The sequence below is a fragment of the Euprymna scolopes genome, chromosome 21, assembly GCF_053919585.1.
Source record: "Euprymna scolopes isolate OS-2025 chromosome 21, ASM5391958v1, whole genome shotgun sequence".
NCBI classification, from domain to species: Eukaryota; Metazoa; Mollusca; class Cephalopoda; order Sepiida; family Sepiolidae; genus Euprymna; species Euprymna scolopes.
This window is the reverse complement of record NC_136502.1, coordinates 120,101,176-120,118,006: the sequence shown is the minus strand read 5'-3', so window position 1 is coordinate 120,118,006 and position 16,831 is coordinate 120,101,176. Positions and strand designations below refer to the sequence as shown.

The 16,831-nt window shown below is 35.2% G+C and overlaps 1 protein-coding gene across 1 annotated transcript; it reads left to right on the top strand.

Moving 5' to 3' along the window:
* The first annotated feature begins 268 nt into the window (after positions 1 to 268).
* On the top strand, positions 269 to 16,186 carry LOC145242884 (uncharacterized). Its single transcript, XM_080105994.1, has 3 exons — positions 269 to 596; positions 1,876 to 3,000; positions 16,182 to 16,186. Exons 1-3 carry the CDS (start codon positions 275 to 277, stop codon positions 16,184 to 16,186), a joined length of 1,452 nt encoding a protein of 483 aa, XP_079962120.1. The 5' UTR covers positions 269 to 274.
* The last annotated feature ends 645 nt before the right edge of the window (positions 16,187 to 16,831 follow it).

The following is a 16,831-nucleotide window of genomic DNA, read 5'->3' as shown; positions in this document are numbered from 1 at the left end:
CGTCGGCCCAGAGTGAAAATTCTTAATTTTAATGAGATGTAAAAGGGGTGGGCATGATTTTTGGATATAATATGTATAAAATCATAAGAAACATGGAAAAAAATTTCACAAGCAAGATTATGGTGCATTAATAAATAATTTTAATTTTAATGCACAAAAAAATGCTAACTGTTAAGTTGCCTTCGTACAAAAAAGTAGCCATTCAGAATACTTCTTTTATTTACTCCTTACAATCTACCAATCACAATCATCGTACGCGAGTTAAAAATTCAATATGGCTGCCTCCAGTGAAGAAGAAATGTTTGTAAACAAAGACAAAAAAGAGTGCGTTATGTGCATATTTCCAACTAAAACATTGAATGTTAGATCTTTTTCAGTGAAGACATGGACGCGCTTTTTAGAATATGTTAAAAAATGGAAAGGTTTACATGGACCACAAGCAGAAATTGCGAAAAACTTTGACTTAAGCTGTGATTCAACTGAAATACCACCTCGTGTTGGGTTTCACCAAACTTGTTATGCACGTTTCACGGATTATCAGAAAATTGAAAGAATTCAGAAAAAACTAGAAAAGAATACTGATAACGTTTTCGAAGGTAAGTTTAAGCTTTTAATAATTTTTATTTTTATTGATACGTATTTGGAAAGAGACAATTTTTCTTATACTCCCTCTATTCACTTAGGCAAGTACGTGTGAACTGAACAGCATCAAAAATTTTATGGTAGGAAAAAATGGATTTAGAGTAACATTTCGTATATAAATTTAATGGAAAATCATCCTCCATTTCCTGGAGACTATTGTTAATTTTTTTTTACCATTAACCCTAAGTCTGAGTGCCAAGATTGTAATTTACCCCCTCCTCTCCCAATAAAAAAACGCACAGAATTTATCTTCACTAGAAAAAAGGTCAACACCTCTAAATTCTAAAATATATTTATTCAATTTAATTGATTTTTAATTTTTTTTTTTTTTTTTTTTTTGTAAACTTCTAAGTTGTACAATCTTTTTTCTTCTCGGGGGAGGGAGCGATTTAAATGAGGGTGTTAATCTACATTAATATCTTTTCAAACAATTGAATATGTACATAAAAGTTGGCATCTGTTTTTGAAAATTTCACTTGTAAAGAAAACAAAAAAAAAACTAGAGTTTATTTCTATTTACTTGCCTCCCCCACGAGAACATAGATACAAAACAGGGTTTATTGTGGGTAAAATTTCGTTCACCAAAAATGTATTCTGATTGGAACAAAAATTACAATTGCCTCAGTTTAGAAAGATTTCTCCTTCACAAATCTGAAACAAAAGATAACCTGTATTATCAGAATAAATGGTACACTTTGCTCTTAGCCAAATGCTGTTACTATTTAACAGTTTTCATAATTTCAATCATTTTAGCTATTGGTTTTAATCTGGAAATGTTTCATTTCTTTTATGATTCTAAATATATATACAACTGTCTATGGTACCATTTCTTGATTCTAGCACTTCCACAATCAGTTACTTGACAATCCATTCCATTAACCTTTATCCTCGTGTGGCTTTTAGCCTTGATAAGTGGTAACTCACTAGTAAAATAAAGTGCATTGCATATTGAATTTACCTACCAATTCCAATGATAAATATATTGCATGATTTTGTAAACATCCCTTGGTCCGATTAATAAGGAGTCACCAGACGATTTAATTGTAGAATGTAAATTAATAACATACAATTTTTTCACAGACGTTTTATCAGCACTATACAAAAAAATCTTAAATTTTTAATGAAATGTTTTGGATTTATGAAATAATGATTGGATATTTTTAATTTGAACTTTTCCATATACTTTGTTATTTCAAATGCATATTAAACTCCTAAATATATTTATTTTTACAGGGTCCCCATCTCAAGAAAACATTGATGCGACTACTGCCGAAAATGATGATCCACCAGCTAAAAAAAGACGGGTTCTTCGTTCCAATTTTGATCGACCATCTTTGCCAGCTAGATCAGAGCATATTTTACCAGATGTTTGCATACTATGCCAAAAAGTAAAAACTATAGTGTGCAAAGGATCTGGCAAAAGAAACAGGGAAAAACTTGTCAGATGTTCGACAATAGAAGCTGCTAATTTAAAACGAGCAGCAGAAGAAAATGAAAATGAATCACTCCTCATGCAAATAAGGAATAAAGATTGTGTAGCAATCGAAGTGAAATATCATAACTCATGTTACCGTGACTTCACTCGATATTTAACCAAACCAACCAAAACCGAACACTCTGAGCAAACTTCATATGCTAAAGCATTTGAGGTATTTGCGAAATTAGTCCAAACAAGGATTATCGAAAACAAGGAAATCATGAGACTTAAAAAATTGAAAGATTTGTTTGTCAAACAGATTAAAGAAAAACATGGAGTTGATGCGCATTTATATAAAACAGGATATTTAAAACAAAGATTAATGAAAAAAATTCCTCAATTATGCTTCATCACTCCTAAAATGAGATCACAAGGTGACATCGTGTATGTAAATGACATTACAGTGTCTTCTCTTGTAGAGGAAAAAACAGTACTCCATGAGGAAACACATACCACAACTCCAAGTGAAACAGAGTCGTCAGAAAATGACACAAACCAACAAACAAGTCATGTACGCTCAGATCCAAATCCTCTTTCTAACTTATACATAACAGCTATGGATCTGAGAAATATTATTCAACAAGTAAAACCTCCTTCGTTATGGCCGCCAACAGCAGAAACATTAAATTTGCAGGAGGCTGAAAAGATGGTGCCCCATATTTTATTTAACTTTCTTGCATGGATAGTTGGGGCATCTGAAGATTTGTGCACAGAAAAAATAATGGACATATCTGCATCCGTCTATAGAAAGATTTTGTCTATTTCACAAGACATTATATTTTTGTCTTCTAACGGACGTACATTAATGCCAAAACATTTATCACTTGGTATGGCTGTACGCCATCTGTCTGGATCTGCCCAAGTGATTGGTTTATTGAATGGTTTGGGACATTGTGTTTCTCATTCGGTGGTTTTAAATCATGATACAGCACTAGCTGAACTTGAAATCAATCAATTCATTAAAAATGCCTTTTTGTCCTTTAAATCTGTGTTATTATTCATAGATTCAAAAAAATACTTTTTAATGAAAATTGACAAACATTGTATATTTTACCAAGTTGATGTGTATAAAAAATGACACAAAATCGCAGCTCTACCTCAGGTTTAAACGACCTTGTTACATACAAAATATAGCAATAGATTTGTATGACTAATAATATTGGTAGACTATAGGTGTCTCTACATGAGAAATATCAAAATGTAAATCTATTTCTTTAGTTATCCACAGAAAAGATTGAAGTTGTTTCAAATAAGATGTTTGAAAAAAGCTTTTTTATAAAAATATTCCCTATTTTGAAGCATAGTAAATATATTAAGTCCAATATTTATGTATTAAATGATGAAGAAATAAATTGGGAATAAAATGTGCTAAACTAGATGTCTGTATTGTTATCGGTTTGTGTGCTACTAAGGTTTAAGCAAGTCATAATGTTCTATTTGATGATTGTCGGCCATCTTTAAATATGGCCGCCGTTTTCATTAATGCGCAACATTTGTGCTTGTGAAAAAAAATATGATGTTCAGGAGTCTATTGGCATTCATTTGACACCATTTTTTCTTCCACCCCCAACCGAGGTCACAGAATCAAAAATCTTGAGGGATTTTGACCTTTGGGCCTATAGCCTACTTATAGCTACTAATCATCTAGTTTACCACCATTATGGGATTAGGAAAGCCCCTTCTACAGAAGATATCTAAACAACAATATCTGAACATATGTACAATACTTTGGACAAAGCAGGGGAGCGTGGAGCGTGGAGCGTTAGCACTTCATATATCAAATGCTTTTTACAGGATTTAGCACGATGGTCATCTCATGAAAATAAGAATTTACGGTATCACTGGTTGAATAATTAACGTAATAAAATCTTTCTTTAAATAAGGGAAGAATCAATGTTATCCTCGACGTTCGTACATTTAAACAATTTGATATTAATGCGTGTATTCCTCAGTGGTTTATCCTTGGGTTGTTATTATTCCAAATATTCATAAATTATCTCCATTAAAACATTGTGTCTGATATGGGTATGTTTGCTGATGACACCAGGCGCTATAACAGGCACGAGGGGAATACAAATGAACACATATTCAACGAAATGCCAGAAACACTAGAGGAATACCTTCAATCTCGTGACAAAAATTGATGGTCACATTCAATGGTGCCAAAATTAAGCGTTTTTTTTCTTTAATAATTACAAGAAACTGTTTCAACTACAAATAACGGATACATTAACTGAAAGTACTTTCTAAAACTCTTAGGTTTAACGTCCACAGAGAATATGTATTGGGACAGATACAGAGAGTGCATTGTCAGGTCGGTTTGAAGAATGTGGGTTCTCACTTCCGTGCTAGAAGTTTACTCATCATTCGTCCATGGTTTTAGTATTGCCCTATTGGGCTAATGCATCCGCTACTAATCACTCACTCTTGTGCAGGGTTCAAAAGAGAGTCGCCACACTAATAGGTCTTAAACTGTCATCTAGGCTGCAGCCGCTGTACCATATACGAAATAATGCATCGCTCTGCCTTTTCTACAAGGATTTTAATGGTCGATGCTCCGACAAACTTGAAGCCCTTGGACCCCATCAACGTAAAACTACCCGACAAACCATACACATAGAAAAACCAACCCCTACCTAGTAGAGATCCCTAGATGTGAGAAATGCTTCCCTGGAACTGCTAGATTTTGCAATGTTTTTTCGAGTTACTGCTTCCCCAACTGTACTATGTAGAAGTTCAAGTTTAATGTAAACAGACATCTTGCTGCTCAACTACCCGCATAAAGTCCCTGCAACTAATGGCCCCGAGAGTAACCTCCTACATCAAAGTGGCACTGTGCCTTATTTGAGGTGGAAAGTGAATGGAAAAGTAAAATAAAAGATTAAGGTAAAAAAAAAAAATTAAAAATGATGAAAACTTTGTCGACTTATCTTTTACTATACGCTTGACAATAGGTTAGTAAGGGAAATAGAAGGAAATAGTGAATGAGAAATTTAAACTTTATTTTGTGTTCGTGGGTTTAAAAAAATAGAAACTAGAAAAAAAATTAGATTCGATATCGACACATGTTTCTGTATCGAATAAGGGAGACTCGATACGAAATTAATGTTAAGCGCGACGTGTCTCTGTCGTTATCTGAAGCCACGTGAAAATCACAATAGACTTTAGTAAAAAAGTAAAATATGAAAATACGGCCGTGTGTTTCATTACTAAGTGTGCTTTTATCAAGTGGATTTTGTACAAGCTTAGCAAATATAAACGGCTATCAAAATCATACAAACTACTCAAAATTCTATGAGTGAAACCAAGTATCGTTGTGTTTTTATTAATGTACCACAGAAATTTTCCGATGATATGCACACAATCTGAGTTCCTGACAGTAGACACTAAGCCATTGTAGTTTATATTCCTCCTACAACTCGTTTAAAATGTATTGACGAACTAACGAGAATGGTTATTCACTAGGTAGAGCAATGTTTATTCACTGTTCGGCAATAATTTGTAATAGTTCGACCAACATTTAATCCATTTTGAATATTTGTTTGGGTCAAAGGTGATTTTATAGCAACCCAATTATACATTAGACAGTATTTAAACAAAAGAAGCGATTAAGTATTTGGCGACCAAGTCTCACTTTATAAATCTACATAAAATAAAGTAATGAACAGATCAATACGAAAGTCAAGATTGAACTTTATACTGTTGTACATATTTTTATAATATATATATATATATATATATATATATATATATTGCCTAGAAAATCCTGCATTCTTTATTCATTATTATTTATTATTATTTATTATTAGCCGAAACTAAACAAAATGTATTGTATTGTAGAGAGGGTGAGGATTGTAGTTAAAAGAAAGCAAAATAAAAACTTCTTTAAATCCGAATGTTGAATGTGTTCTATGTTTCATATTTTGTGTTTTGGAGCGTTAAATTCGATGAATATGCCAATAATAATTATTATATTTCAGATTAGAAAAAGAAAGTATATAGTTTCTTTATTTTTTGCAGAAAAACAATACGTGTAGATTATTGAAGATGCATTTATTATTTGCCTAATGTAGATAATAAACAATTAAATAAGAAATGCTTTTAAGAATGGATACCGAAAAAGAAAAATCGAATAATAACTGTGCAGTTTGCTAAAAATTCTATAATTTCATTCGGCAATTTCTCGTACTAGGGTGACACTAGATGCAGGAGTTGCTTTCAACACATACGATGCCTAGAATTCCTCCAATTGTCGCTCATATTGTACTGGCAGCGTCATTCTTTTTTTTTATTATGAGGATATGTAATCAACAACTTTATATATATATATATATATATATATATATATATATATATATATATATGGTTATAAGTCGTTTATGTTTATAAGTCGTTTATGAAAAAGGGATTAAACGTTTAACTTAATCGTTAAATCAAACATTAAAAATACATGGCGAAATATATGTTTATTTTTCCCCTTCAGTCCTCCTAACTTAATTTTAAACTATCATTTTATTTTGTTTTAGTTTTTTATTAAATATCGTTACGCCAAACTATAGTGATATACAAAGTTTTAATTGAGTGAAATTCAGTTACTCAAAATATTCTTCCATATACTTATAACAAATTATCATAAATCTTATTCAAACGAAAAAATATTTCGTCCGAACATATTGTTTATAATATTTTAATGCTTTAGCGACTGAGAAAAAAATCGCGGTGAATGGTGTGGTCTTCTGAAAATTAAAAATTAAAAACTCCTATTAAAAAAGTAGAAAAGTGTTATATTATTCTGCTTTTGATATGATAAAACGCAGGCTTGTATCTTTCTAATGTATTTTAATTCGTTTAAAAACCATGCATTTAGCCGTGTCTGTATACATCAATCATTTCATAATAAACTATTATTTAGTTCTCGTAAACAACAAACGCAAAAATAATATATCGATAGAATTCGGTTGACACAAAAAAAGCGAACCTAAAAACGGTTGTTCGTTATTTTTTGTAAAAAAGTGAATTATTAAAATAGACTGATTTTTCTAATCTTTGAAATAAAAACGAAAGATGGAGGAATTTGTTAAAATAATGACACACTTCATGCAGAATCAGCAGATCTGACAAAAAGAACAACAAACGCTATACGCAGAAAGAGACGAAAGACAAAATGAACGACTCATAAAATGTCTAAAAAGGCAGGAGGATAGGTTCGCGCAGATGCAATTTGAACAGAAAGAACTATTTGAAAGATTAACAGCTAATTCCACACAAAAAAGTAATACAACCTTCTCCAACGCAATAATTGTTAACAGCATAGATGTGTCCACATACGTACCGGAGGGGTAACACTTTTGATGCATACTTCAAGAGGTATGAAGATATTTTCGAAACAGACTACGAAAGCTGGCCAAATGGAAAGAAAGTAAGTTTATTACTCCGAAAGTTTTGTACCAGTGAACATTGCAAATTTGTTCATTTCATATTGCCAAGGAGAACGAATGAGTTAGATTTCGCTGATACCCTAAAGCTTCTTAAGGAGTCATTCGGACCGAACATGGCTCCTTTCCACAAGAGATGGTCATGTATGAATCTTAAGAAAACTGATGAGCAGGACTACCTGACATACGCGTCAGTAGTAAACAAAAACTGCGACAACTTGAAATGATCGGAACTCACGGTGGACGATTAAAAATGCTTAATCTTTACACAGGGTCTAGTATCCACAAAAAATCCAGAGATCTGAAGACGCGTTCCCTCAAAATTAGAGGCAGAACAACCCCTGACATTGCAGAAATTAGCAGAAGATTGCCAAAGGGCAGTATCACTAAAAAAAAGATTCCAGGGATATAGAAAAAGCAGGAGTGGCGTAAACTAGGAAGATTAAAAAACCTGTCAGAAACTCAGAGACTAGTCAAAATTCCAAAAAAGACTCAAATTATAAATACTCAAATTATAATGACCACAGAAAACGAAATTACGATAATAGTCAATATAATAACTGCAGAAAACGAAATTTCGATAATAATCAGAGGAATTATAAAAAGACAGTATCAGATAATAATTGCAGAAGATGTGATGAAAAACATTTGGCGAAGGATTGTCCTTACAAAAATATCAGGTGCTACAACTGCGATAAAGTTGGACATAAGAGTGTTTGATGCAGGACAAAAAATAGAGTACACCAAATGACAACAAACGACAAAAGAAAAATAATTTACGAAAATATGTATCAGTTAATATTTTCGATAAACAAGTGAAATTTCAGCTTGACTTTGGATCGGATTTGTCATTAACAAACGCCAACACTTGGAAAAAGCTGTGTAAACCGACTCTTCAAAAGTCAAGTAAAGGTGCACGAACAGTGACAGGAGACGAAATAAAATTCGAAGGTGAGGTCATCCTGCCCATTAATTTAAATGGCACGACGAAGAAATTGAACATTTTCGTAATTAAAGAAAGCGAGAACTTACTGGGAATTGACTGGATTGAAAAATTCAATCTTTGGGGTAAACCAATGAACAGTTTTGTAGAAAAATAACTAGTTGCACCCCAACATCAGAAATATTTACTACTGGACTGGGAAGATGCAATAAATTTAAGGCTTCGTTCGAGCTAAAAAAGATGAAACACGGGTGTTTAAGAAAAACCGTTCGCCGGTTTAGACGAAATGAATAGCGAGCTAGATAGACTCGAAACTAGCGACGGTGTACGTAAAAAAAAGTCGGAACAAATTTAGGGAAATACTGCCGACAGGAAACGCTCATTCTCAAATAGAAAAATGAGGGGTTAAGCGTCATTTTCGCGGTGATGAAATTCCACCGTTATCTGTACGGGATACACTTTCTACTGGAAACAGATCGCAAGCCCCCTAGTGACAATTTTTCGCTCCAAAAAGGGCTTGCCAGTATGTACGGCAAATCGCCTACTCCGTTGGGGTACGATTTTACTAAATTATGACTTTCAAATAAAACATCTGGATTCGAAAAAAATCGGTCAAGCGGATGGCCTATCAAGGCTTATACCGAAAATGGAGGAAACCCTTGAGAGTCAGTAATTGCAGCTATACGTTCCAATTATGAGGAAAAAAACATGGTGGCGAATATAATAAAAGAATTACCAGTCACGTTAACCGATATAAAAAAGGGAGGCTGAAAATGACGATGTCATCACAGACATAAAGAAAATATAAGGGAATTAATATACTATACGAAGCGTTTGATATCGAACCACCACAAACCATGCCCGAACCGAGAAGATCGGGAAGGAAAAGAAAGGTTACAGAACCAATTATAATGAACCCCAAGAGGAACAGATATTGAAACCTACACGACTTCAAATCTTGGGAGGGAGTGTTGTGGAGACGCCCACTAATTAACATAGGCTGGTGAGTGAGATATATAAAGGTATCAATCACCAATACCGGGGGAGTCCGGCGACGACCGCTAAATCGGCAAGACGCTTATGCTGCCTCCAGTAAGACAAGCAACACGCCACCTGCTTGAATATCTCTAACTGAAATATATCTGAAGACATGTAAATATGTCTATAAATGTGTTTCCTAATATATTATTGTATACCTTTACTTTCGTGTTCTTGTTAATTAGTTGTGCAGACACAACATATAGGTTCTATGTTTTCTTACATATAATTCTTAAATAATCTTAACATCTGCATATGTATGTTATTTTTTTCATCGTTTAATACATATATTATAAAGAATACGAATGTTTAATAAAATGATTTCACCTGTTTTGCATTATATATATATATATATATATATATATATATATATATATATATATATATATATTGAGACTTGTTTATTGCAATTGTTATTATACTCTGGGAAAAGATTAAAAATAAGTTTGTGTATTAGTATATTTATTTCCTCGCACATAGTATCGGATATTTTTTTTATCTGAGCATGTGTGTTTCTTGTGTATTTTTGATAGTGTTATCAACTATTTATTTAGCCTTAAAGACATGAAAGTGTGTAAATATTGTATTGGTTTATTAGTAAACACTCCGGATATCTTAGCATTAAATGAAACTAACGTACACTCCCTAATTTCCTCTAACCACTTTAACATGTTTGGTTATCTCTCTCTTTGCCGTAAGGATTCAGACAGATGTATGCACGGGCTTGGAGTCTATATTCGTAACACCCTCCCTCTGACTAGAAAAACAAAATGTATCTATTCCAATTCATGTCCCTTGTAAACGTTAGGCCAGGAAGTTTAAAGGAAGTACTTCCGGGTAATGTTTTCTAGTAATGGCCAAGACACATTATCCGGAAGAGCATTGCCAAGGCTGCTGCGACGAAGGCGGGCTCTCTCTACCGTGCTAGAAAACTACTTACGCCTGAAAGTATCCCGTACCTCTATAAGGCCACCATTCGCCCATGTATGGAATACTCTTGTCACATTTGGGCTGGCGCATCTGCTACTTGTCTCTACTACTGCTACTTGTCTCTCACTCCTTGACAGGGTTCAAAAGAGAATCGCCAAACTGAAAGCTCATGAATTACCATCTAAGCTTCAGCATCTGTCCCATCGACAAAATTTTGTATCCCTCTGACTGTTCTATAAGTACTTTATTGGTGAACTACAAACAATTATAACCCCTCGACGTTAATACCCCTGATATACCCGACAAGAAACTAAATCCCACCCTTTAGAGTAGAGATCTCTTGGTGTAAGATAGCATTCTACTTTAATAGTTTTTCCCCAGAACTGCTAGACTTTGGAACTCCCTAACAGGATTCTGCTTTCTCAACTGTACTGATAGGCAGAAGTTCACGAATAATGTTAACAAATATTCTGCTGCTCATCTTCCTCATAATACCCCCGCAACTCATGCCCCTAATTGTAGCCTCCTACTTCAAAGTGAGTAGAATAGAAAAATATGCCTTTCTTTTTTTCTCTCTGTTTCTAATTATATACATGTTAATATGCACAGAATACTACAAATGTTGAAGAAAAAAATATTTCCAAATTACAAAGGGTTTAACAACGTGTCCACTAGACAAAAATAACGTAGAACATGTAAAGGGAAAATTACTTCACAAAGAAGTATTATTCAAATATAAAATATGCTATGGTAAAACAATCAACAGTATGCGAAGAGAAAAAAAAGATCGTAAGCCTTAAAGAATAAATACCATCGGATCTAAAAAGAGTCTAGGAATTGTAAGCAAAGAAAATATATTGATGTCAGAAATAATGGCTGGAAAGTAAACTGTCTTCTGGATACTGACAGTTGTATATCCTTTATTGCTGAAGCAACTTGAAATGAAATTGGATATCCCAATTTACAAGATACGGAAAAATTGCCAAAGGTGTTTCTGAAAATAGACTATATTTCACAAGTAACTTTATACAACCGAGACACTGAAAGAAAATACAGAAAAAATAGTGTCACACAAGGAAAAGAATCTAATTTATTTGGTATCGAAATGGTGAAACTATTCAATTTATGGCAGAAACCTAAGAACGCATTTTGTAAAAAAGGTACGTCTGGCAGGATAGAAAATTCCAAACTGCTAGAACATTTTATAAAAGATTAAAAAAATAAATATTGTTAAAATGATTTCTATGAGGAACTGGGTTGCTGCATTAAGGTTTACGTGAAATTTAAACTGATGAGCAATGCTAAACCGGTGTCCAAACCTAAAAGGAGCGTTTGGGTCCCCTCACTTGAAATAATAGATGAAGAACTAAAGTGGATCGATGCAAATTGAGTAATTGAAAAAATGCAGGTAGGCAGCGCTCACAGTATATTTTAAAAAATTATAATATCAGGATATGTGAAAGTTTTTCAACTAGAGTAAATGATTGTTTTAATTATCATAACTATCCGCCTCTTACACCCGAGGAAACGTTGAATGGGGGAATTTCCTTTTTCAAAAATGGATTCATCAGAGGCATATTGGCATTTCCAGGAAGATTGTTCAAAATATCTGAAAATTTATACTCATATAGGATGATTTGCCGTAAAATTGTTGGCTCTTGTGTTAAAAGTTGCCCCAAATGTGTTTACACAAACATACCTTGATTTGTAATGGCTTATGTAGATGAAAAAATTATTGAAAAATAAAAATAACACTAGACAAACAAAGCGCGGAAGCATTCCAAAAAATAAAAAAAAGTGTTTCTTGTGAATTCTCGCTTTGGCACATTACGATCCGAAGAAGGAGTTAATTGTAGCAGCAGATACGAGCGAGTACGGGTAAAGAGATGTGCTTCTACACAGATTAGAAGATGCGTTTACTAAAACAATTGTCTATGGCTCAAAGTTTTATTACCCTCAGAAAGTAATTAGAGTTTGGTTGACAAAGACGGTCTGACAATTGTGTACACTATGTAAAAAATTCATAGACTGATCCACGGAAGATCATTTCTTTTGTAAACGGACCATAATCCTTTACTATCGATTTTGGTTTAAAAAAAGGTTCCCTCCCATACCGCAAACAGAATGCAGCGATGGAGCATTATTTTGTTCGGCTACAATTTTAAAATGCAACACTTACATTCACACAAAATTGCACATTTTGTTGATGCTGTCCAGATTGATTCCAAGTTAAACAGAATTGCCCAAAGAAACGGTTATAGCAACACTAAAAGAAGAAAATGAACTAACATACATACTAATAAATATTGTTAGACATTAACCTCTAAGACTCGTATAAATAAAGAAAGCAGCGGAAATAAACGAATACATTAACAAGTTTCCGTTTTCGATATGTGACGGAGCTCTAACGTATGCAGATAGAGTGATAATATCGCAATTGTTAAGAATGAAAATTCTTAAACAATTTCATACGGGTAATCCTGGAATATCCACAAAGAAAGCTCCAATGGGAGGATATATATACTGACCAAAATAGACATAGGAACAATGGCAAAATTATGCAAAGGTTGCAAACTAGCAGCGAAAGCTCCATCGATAAGTACGCGACCTTAGCCTAAAGCAGATGTACCCTGGGCATGCATCCATATAGTTTACGCAGGACAACTGAAAGGATATTATTACCTGGTAACCGTGGATAGTTTTTCAAAATGGCAGGAAATTTATGAATATAAACAGATCACATCTGCGAACACTATAAAGGCATTAGACAAGGTATTTGGTAGTTTTGGAGTCCCACCAGCAATTGTTAGTGACAATGGTACCATGTTAAAAATACAAGAATTTAAGGAGTACTGTGAGTCACTTGTCATGGAACATAACACACCACAAATTAGTAACACTTCATCTCACGTGCAAGCAGAAAAGTACACTGTGAAGTGGAGATCACGCTGATCAATTTGGATCAGTCCAAGACTTTCGATGGTGTCGACAATGGTTTCTTGGAATCTATTATAGAGACTGCCGGTTTTGGTACGGACTTCCACAAGTAGGTGTCAGTTCTGTATCTCAGATCTTCAAGAGCTGTGCGAGTAAACGGGTGTCCACTGTCGCCTCTGCTTTATACCATGGCATAGAAGCCCCCTTTGCAAGTTAAGGGACGAAACGGCGAGACAACTCTTGTGCGACATTGCTCTACTGGACAGAAAAACGTTCCATGGTGCCTGCGTACGCCGATGACATCAGCGTATGCGTATCTCGAAGCAAATATATACAAGCGGTGACTAATGAGCTCGCTACATATAAAAACGTTACAAGAACCGCTGCTAACCGATGCAAGACTTGGACTCCGGTTGGGGACTTGATCAGAGGGTGTTATCCCTTCTAGGCGCTTTCAGTTGAACCGAAGGCTCTGCTTAGATTTTCGAAGGATGGTTTGGGACGGGTGTCAAGCTATATAAGAATTGGTCAAGTAAATGCTAAAGTCGAATCGTCTGTTGAGAATTGGATTCAAAGAAAATTATAGTTAAAGGATAGTGTGCAACCGTGCTTCACTTAAGTTTTTCCGTGGAGTCTTTACCGTATGTCTGTACTTCCTCTATCCTCAGACCGCCTTAAGGCTTTTCAGCAGCTCCTCTTCGCGCTTCTTAGGAAGAGGGGAAAGTCGTTTATCTGCGGACAATTCTTTACTAAATGCTTTAGCGAGGGAAGACTGTGGATGTCTTATCTTGAGTGTCATCAACACGCTTAAAGTTGGCTTTCCTGATTCGAACGTTATTCGAAGATTTTCCGTGGGTCCCTGTAGTCGTGTGCTCTTTTCCTAGGCTCATACACGACAACTCTGAAGAAGATTTTCGAAGACCGAGGCCGGAGACTTTTTTCTTCCACGAATATTAAGGCATTGCCGGAATCCAGTGACCTTGCCCATTCTAGGAAAAGATTGTATCAGGACTTAGTTGTGCGTACCGCAAAATATCCGCTTGATTAGGCAGCTACGCATGTCGTCATCGGAGGTCCGCTTGCAGTTAAATTTAGCAACTGGTCAAAGCCATTTAAACAACTCAGAGTTTTCAATAACATGGTGACTTGTCTTGCCAAACTTGCCAGGGACGGCGGAAAGGAGGACGAGCTTCCCTGTTGTTCGTATCTGTTGAATCTGTTTCCAATCATAATTTGGTTGTTTACTTAATGCACACATTTAAAGTAAAAATCAGATGCAATTGGAACATATTGCATCGCATGGAATTTGATAAGAGATTGGGTCACATCACCAGACTGTGTATCCGACGAGACGCTGGGTCTGAGTTTGTGTTCCCGCACTTGACATGCCGCAATATATACTAGGTTCTACGGAACTCACCTTGAGCAAAATATTTAGAGAATGTTCTAGGTAGGGTGTAACAACTTTAAGTGAAAAAACAGCAAAAAAACTAAAAGAAAACTTATAGACATTTAAACTAAGGTTAGTATGAAAGATGATAGTTTTTATTTTGTTTACAGGAACTAAGATGTCCATTCCCTCATTTGTTTTTCCCAGTCTGCTGCCCTTATACTTTCACTTATCTTGGATAAACACTCGTCTAGCTGTAAACACTATCAATAATTCCCCCCACTCTTTATCTGTGCCCAAACCTAAACGTAGATTCCATGAACAAAGCTTTTTTATAAGAACTGCACGCCTGTGGAATTGTCTTCCGTTTTCCTGCTTTCCGGCTGACTACATTATGGTTGTTTTCAAGTCTACTGTAAACAAGTTCTTGATGAGCCGTTCCATATAAGTTATCAAATTTAACAAATTTTCATTACTAATGATTATTATATTGTCCAATTTCTACTGTGCACTCTTTAACCTTTATCCTGTAGTGGCCTCTTGGCCTTGATAATGAGTTGATACCTATGAAAAAAAAAAGAAAAAGTGTAATGATAAAAAGTTCTAATTGAATCATCCCCCTAAGTAATCCAAGTTACAAAATTCCCACTGTTTACTATGCTAAAATCACAATGACTAATGTATACCTATTAACCCTTATCCTCGAGTTGCCTCTGGGCATTGATATGTGATGACACCCTTGTAAAAAAATATATATATATATATATTCCATTCCCTACCTTACCATCTCTATATAATTTGTTTGGGAAATATTTCTTTTAGCCTCCGCACACCTACTCAATTAGGGAAATACTTGCCTGTTTTCAACTTTGGTCGGAAAAGAGTTGACTCAGAAGTAGGTAGAGAGGGTTCCTACTGACCCGCACTTATGAGGATTTTGTTCAGTATTTTTTTTTTTTGCATTTTTTCTTTTCTTATTTTAGTCTCTAAGATTTTAATAAATTTTTCCTGGTATTGTTTTGCACACAAATGTTTGTTTAGTTTTTTTCCAGCAATTTTAAATAAAACTCTTCATAAGCTGATGATCTATTAAGTAGGTTAACACTTTGACGAGAATGTGATATTCGTGATATAAGACTTAGTCTAGGGATGTCTGAAAGTTTTAAATAAAAGAAAATTAAAAGTAGTTAGACGCCCCTCGACTCCCACTTCCAATTACTGTCTTATGTGTGTTGGACCCTACATAAGGTTCTGGTCGTATGTAATACCAGACCAGTGGCCAAGTACTAAAACAACGAAAAAGAATGTTCTGTCGTCATCTGAGTACGCTTGTAATAATATCTCCTCGCCTTCTTGAAATTTTACCAAAGTAAACTTTTTCCTCTAAAGGATAGACCACATTTTTGGGGTGTCCGGGCCCGCAGGGACATTTTGGTATTGTTTTTATTTTTTTTGTTTGTCAGCCCATTAGAGCACAATTAATTGTTTTAGTTTCCATGTCTGTGCAGATAGTTCAGTACTCAGCAGGACTTAAATACTCGCAGGTTTGGGGAGACTCATGTACCATTTTAGGCGACTGTCTTCCTGTCTCCAAATCGACGGGCCTCTGAGTGGGTACTGTGATGCTTATTAAATGGATCATATCTCTTCCCCTTCCTCCTCGGGGGACGCCCCAGGTGCAGAGTTCATCGCGTAGGTTGCCCCATCCGATGGCACCAAGTAATGAGGGTCGCCAACTCGCCGTCTCCATCCGTTCGCCCGTTCTCAGTCCAAATCCGTTGTGGTTGTTCTCCATCACCGAGGGGCAACAACTCCCTTCCGTAGCTTCCGATACAAGCGAGTCCGTGCCTGTTGCATGATGTAGCATAATTTGTGGTCCCCCATGGCTGATAACCGTTGGGGGGGGTTCCACACAGGTTGTTACCCAATGCCCGATAACTGTATAAGTAGTGGGGGGTGCACATCCGGTGGTGCTCCAGCTCCAGCAGTCGCATCAGATTCCTAATCAAGCCGACCCCCAGGAAAGGTCCAAGGAGCGC